The sequence below is a fragment of the Nematolebias whitei genome, chromosome 22 (assembly GCF_014905685.2).
Source record: "Nematolebias whitei isolate Nwh7 chromosome 22, NemWhi1, whole genome shotgun sequence".
NCBI lineage: Eukaryota > Metazoa > Chordata > Actinopteri > Cyprinodontiformes > Rivulidae > Nematolebias > Nematolebias whitei.
The window spans coordinates 18,820,491-18,826,534 of record NC_056519.1 but is presented as its reverse complement, the minus strand read 5'-3'; the positions used below and the strand labels follow the sequence as shown (position 1 = coordinate 18,826,534).

Genomic DNA, 6,044 nt, shown 5'->3' with positions numbered 1-6,044 from the left:
TTAACCCAGTGGTTCCCAACACTGGTCCCTGAGGAACACCATCCTGCATGTTTCAGTTGTTTCTTGTTCCAACACACCTGATTCAGCATTTAATTACTTCCTCATGTTCTGCAGAAACCTGTAAATCACCCATTTATTAAAATCAGGTGTGTCGGCGCAGAGAAACAACTAAAACATGCAGGATGGTGTTCCTCAAGGACCACGGTTGGGAACCCCTGAGTTACTGGTTTAAAAATACACTGAAAGAAGTTGAGTTTTGTGATGACAAGAAAAACAGGAAAATGTGGATTTTATCACATTATTAAACTAAATTACAGAAGGACATTTTTTTCTAATTTTGTGCAGCCCTATTTGCTATTGTATCATTGCAGATTGAAATAAAATTTGATGGTTATATTAGACTATTCCTTAATACTAATTGATTCTGTGGGTCATTATTTTCTGTAAGAACTGACTTAAACATGAGTTTTGCCATTGGAAATAAAACTGTTAATACGGATATGTTGAATATTAGCAATTATTAGAAAAAATAGAGAAAACAGAAAATATTTTTACTTTATAAACAATAAGTACTAGCTGCTTTAAGGTTACGGTCATGGATCAGTCAAATAAATCTGCACACATCTGGTCAACTAGTAGTTTTTAACATTTTTGGCCCCTTCTTTCAGCAATACGTGATCATTCATAGGTTGTTTATGCAGGTAAATAAGAATTCCCATGTTCAGCTAATAAACTTGTATATATTACAACATTTATTAACTGAATTCTGTCAACACTTCACAGATTTCTCTCCTGAACTGAGGCTAACAATCTGTCTGAATTATTCAGTGCACTAATTACGTCTCCCTGTGGGAATCTTCTAGTGCTGCCTGGATCTGAACAGTCGGGTCCTGAAGCTTCAGGGCTGCGGTGAGGACCTGCCCTTCTTGAACACTGTAATCGACGTCCAGTGCCAACATGACACCAACAAAAACCTGTGAGCAGAGTCCACGGCATCTTGGTGGCAGCAGCATGGAGCAATGCCACCTGGGTCTGAACTGTCCAATCAGTGTCTCTTACTGCCAGAACATGGAAGAGCATCGGCCTCTGTCAATCTCAAGTTTATATCTTTGTGTTAAATTTAGATATTGACCATGATTTTCACATATTCTAATTTAGTCTACCTCATTGGTTCCCAACACTGGTCCCTGAGGAACACCATCCTGCATGTTTCAGTAGTTTCCTGCTCCAACACACCTGATTCAATTATTTAATTACTTCCTCAAGTTCTGCAGAAGCTGGTTAATCACCGATTCATTCAAATTAGGTGAGTCAAATCAGGGAAACAAGTAAAACATGCTGGATGGTGTTCCTCAAGGACCACGGTTGGAAACCACTGAACAAAAATTCCAGTCCCTCTTTAGGTTATTATGCTGTGTATTCAAACATATCCCTCTGTGCTGCTGCTTGGGTACACCAATGACCCCTAAAATGGAAAACACTGATAATAATTTAAAGTGTATTTAAGTAGAACATGCTGTGATTTGACTGCAAACTTATGTTTGAAATACGAATTCTCTGAAAAGTCAACTGAACCCGTGTTTTCCCAGTTTAGTCAAAGTTTAAACATGGTTTTCAATTTAAAGCTTTAACAACAAGAAATATTAGACAGCACCATTAAAACCAAATATTCTGTAAAACGTTTAGATCGGCTTTTAACCACTGATGTTTGGAAACTAAAAGCTGCATTTTGGAAAAGCAAATCACTGCAGAAGGCAGATAAACTATCATGGTCACATATTGGTGAATAAGTACAAAATAAATAAAAAAAAACTACTAATGGATATTTACATTTCAGTTTGAATGAAACCAGTGTTTTTAAACCATTTTATTCTGTTTGGTTCATATAAGTTCATCAGATAAATGTATGGAACTACAATTCCAATGGCTTCAATTGTAGAGGATTTTCAAATGTTTCCATCTGAATCAAAACTATTCATTTGTTCATGATGTTTTTATGTATCCTTTTATTTTGCTTCAAAAATGCTCAGTATACAGTAAATGTTTCATTTAAGACTCATCATCACCATCATTAGCCACTTTAAATTTTCATAGCATTTAATAAACTTTGTTCACTGAATTCAAACTTCATCAACTAACATCTTAATGCAAATTAACAGTTCATAACGTCTAGCCAATTCTTTCAAACTTTTAATAATTAATTGTAGATTTTTTCCCCCCAGCACATTTCCCAATGACAATTTGAAAAACCTCAATTTTTATTACTATTTAAACTGCTTGATAATGACATTAATCCAGATATATTTCTCTCCTCTGTAGTATTACAGCTAGGCCTGTCACGATAACAAATTTTGCTGGGTGACTAATTGTCTCAGAAATTATTGCGATAAACAATAATATTGTTTGAAATTTGACAATAATTAGTAATTATTGTCAAATTTAAGAAGAAATGTTTGTTAATTTGTTTTGAATGTAGTACCTTTTTTGACCACCGGATGGCAATATAAGACTGTGAACCGAAGGATGGATAGTGAGGGAGCGAGCAGTGTGCCTCTTTAAGAAAAATGGGAGGGAGGCCCCTTGACGTGACATGGGCTGTCTCACTTTCCTTTATTCGGTTCTCAAAATGGCGGACGCTGGGTGTGGTTTGAGCTCGTTAGCATAGCATTTTTCACACAAAGCTTTTAATAAAAAATCAGTAAACAAGTTCTCAGCTTCTTTTTGTAGAGAAAAACAACCATTTACACGAAGGCACAGGTTTCAACCGTGAATTTTGGAGCTTCGACAAGACGGAGGTTTTTTCCCGAAGCCGGCCTGTTAGCTTAGCTCGTAGCTTAGCTTCTCAGTTTAGCTGCTTTTAACGATTCAAAAATGCAATTTTGGACGATTAAAATAGATTTTAAAGAGAAAAGAGAAAGGGAGAAGTCAGGGAAGAACACCGGAGTTGAGCTTTTTGTCATCCAGTGTCTTCAGAAAGAGAGACACGAAGAAATGATAAAGCCGATAAATGAAAATGAGGTTGATAATTTTCATTTATCATGTGATTGATTGATTTACTCTTTATTGCAACAGGCCTAATTACAGCAATATCCATTATGTTTAGTTATTCCGACGTTTATACTATATTTATCAACAGATAAAAAACACATTCAGCTCTTTACTTTGCTAATTGCTACTTTAACCAGTTCAAACATTAGTTAAGCAAATGAGTGGATGACTAACCCATTCAAACATGACCCTGTTCAGCTTTGACTTTAGGATGACATTGGGATGCACGATATTGGATTTTTGGCCGATATCCGATACGACGATATGTTACACGATATTGGATTTTTGGCCGATATCCGATACGACGATATGTTAAAACTTATTTGTCCGATAACCGATACCAATACCAATATTTCCCCCCCTAAACCTACTTACAGAGACTACATAGCTTTCTGTGCTGTGGAATTAAAATATTACATTATTCTGCATGGTCATGCCAGTTTGGCCTGCTACCAAATGCAGATGACAAAAAGAGGGCTGAAAATGATGCTTGGATTATATTTAATGTTAAAATTAGTCACTGGGTTGTAATACAAAAACAGCGCCTTTTATATATATATATGTGTGTGTGTGTGTGTGTGTGTGTGTGTGAAAACAGAGCCTTTTATATTGGTGAGTTATTTTGATGGAATGGCCGATATCTGATATTTAACTTTAACGCAACTATCAACCGATACGATACCATGCCGATAATATCGTGCATCCCTAGGATAACGTTTTAGACTGTTTGGTTTTATGTTGCTACCTTTTTTTCTAAGCTATCTTGCTTTTTGATGTTTATATTTGAAAATTATTATAGGTGCCTCCTAAACCATTTATTCTTTGTACCAGTAATTGGAAATCACTGGCTTAAATACATTTCTGACAATTTAATGTCTTTGTGGTGTTGTTAGGAAGACTGAGTATGTTTCTGCAGGACTATGTCACCCAGATTGTGTTTATCAGCAGACTGTTATGCGAAGTATTGTACATTTTTCCAGAATAATTAATTGTAAAAAAAAAGTATTTTAGAAAACGTCAACTTACTCAATAAACACGGTATCTTGTCTAGGATGTAAAAGAGCCTAAATGTATTTGAACTCAATGTGGACTTAGGTGTGGATTAGAAAAGCACAGATTTTTACTGCAAATTAAAAAGAGATCTGAGGAAAAACAATTATTTTGCTGGAATTTCCTAAACTTTTCAACGTTAATGACATTTAATTGAGTCAAAACTCAAGTTTTCAGTGACCCAGATTTTATAAAAGGTATTTTCCTACAACCGTCCTCAAATAGTTTAAATAGATTTCAGACCAGACAGCTAAATATGTCTGAGTCAGACTCAGAAACAGCAAAAACATGAAATCATTCCATCTGCATGTCAAATTTTGCCTTTGTAAAAGTCTGCATGTCGTGCACGAGTCAAACGGTCACGTAGGGGCTGGATGTGCTTTGTGTGCATGGTTGCATTACAAGTCAATGCAGGGTTTTCTTCCCTGTCTTAGCTCCTATTTCACATGGGAAAAAGAACGGTTCCTTATTTTCCCAACCCGAGCTCTGAACAAAGTAGTCTGCCAAAAGCCAACCCCAGCTGCCTTCCTTCTCTGCCTCTTTCAGGCGTTTTTAAGCTTTTGGTTGTGGCTCCATGCCAAGTTCTCCTCCTCACGTTTATTCTCATTGTCCATAGATTTGCTCTTTTTATGTACTCATCATCCTATATGTGTTGCTCATGTTGGCCTAAGTAGTTTGCAAATTTGTCTAGATTAAAAAGTATACAAAAAAAAAAAGTCCATGTAGCATCCATTATTGTGTGTTTGTTTTAAAGGTGCAGATCAGGAACTGCTTGCCCAAGGCCATCATGCTGTGCTTTAATAAAACCTGAGCCACAATGAGCTTTTAATTGTGCAGCACAGAACCCATGTAACTGGTTCCTGGACCCTCACAGAGACTGGCAATGCTAGTTTCTCTTTGATGTATTTGTGACCTTCCTATGCTGTGTGAAAGAAATCGATGTATTAAAAAAATTATTTTTGGTGTTTTTTCTTTTTCTGAGAAGTATTTTCTCTGCTCAATAAAATCTGTATTCTGGCTAGCTGCTTGTTTTAATGTGAAATGAACCAGCACAGAGGGAAGGGACATGGATTTGCAAACATTATTACATGAAATAGCAGCAGATTGGAACAAATTTTCTAGTGTCTGTGGAAAAATGACTAAGCAGACTGTTTGTGGGAGGGTTCCACATGCAGACAGCAACCCGTAACGATCAGTTCCCGAGTCAAACTATGTGCTCTTCACTGGCACATCCTTCTAAATAAAGAACAGAGAAGAAGATGTTCCCACAGCACCAGAGGCTTCAGCAGTCCACTGGTTAGATCAACAAATAATCCCACCTCTCAGCACAACCATTAAAGAAAACATTCCTTTTTTTATTTTTTACAATAAATTATAACAACTTACAACTAGTACAATGCAACATTTTTGTTTTGGAACGATCTTAAGCTATTTGAATTTTCTTTTAGCATAAAACATTGTTACTAAAATACATTGTTAAAATGTTAGTAGCTTATGGATGCACGATATTGGCTTTTTGGCCGATATCCAATATGCCAATATGTTAAAACTTATTTGGCCGATAATCGATACCAATACCAATATTTTATTTCCCTAGACCTACTTACAGAGACTACATAGCGTTCTCTGCTGTGGAATTTAAATACTACATTATTCTGCATGGTCTTTGTCAATTTGGCCTGCTACCAAATGCAGATGCCAAAAAGGGGACTGAAAATGATGTAACACTTCAATTTGGATTATGTTTAATGTCAAATTTATTCAGGACATTTACTCTCTAACCCAATGACAAAACTCGAACAGTGCAAAATTTGTAACTTTTCACAAATCTAAACTCAACGACATGCGTGATGTCATAATGTTGAGCTGGTGCTGCAGGCATCCTTGTCACTGGGTTGTCATACAAAAACAGTGCCTTACACACACACACACACACATATACAGTA

At 36.2% G+C, this 6,044-nt stretch overlaps 1 protein-coding gene across 1 annotated transcript in view; it reads left to right on the top strand.

Moving 5' to 3' along the window:
* Positions 1–1,057, top strand: part of nrip2 (nuclear receptor interacting protein 2) — a 52,976-nt gene extending 51,919 nt beyond the window's left edge. Inside the window, exon 6 of the mRNA XM_037695687.1 lies at positions 864–1,057. Coding sequence (XP_037551615.1) covers positions 864–980 — 117 coding nt within the window. The 3' untranslated portion in view covers positions 981–1,057. The remainder of the gene's footprint in view (positions 1–863) is intronic.
* The last annotated feature ends 4,987 nt before the right edge of the window (positions 1,058–6,044 follow it).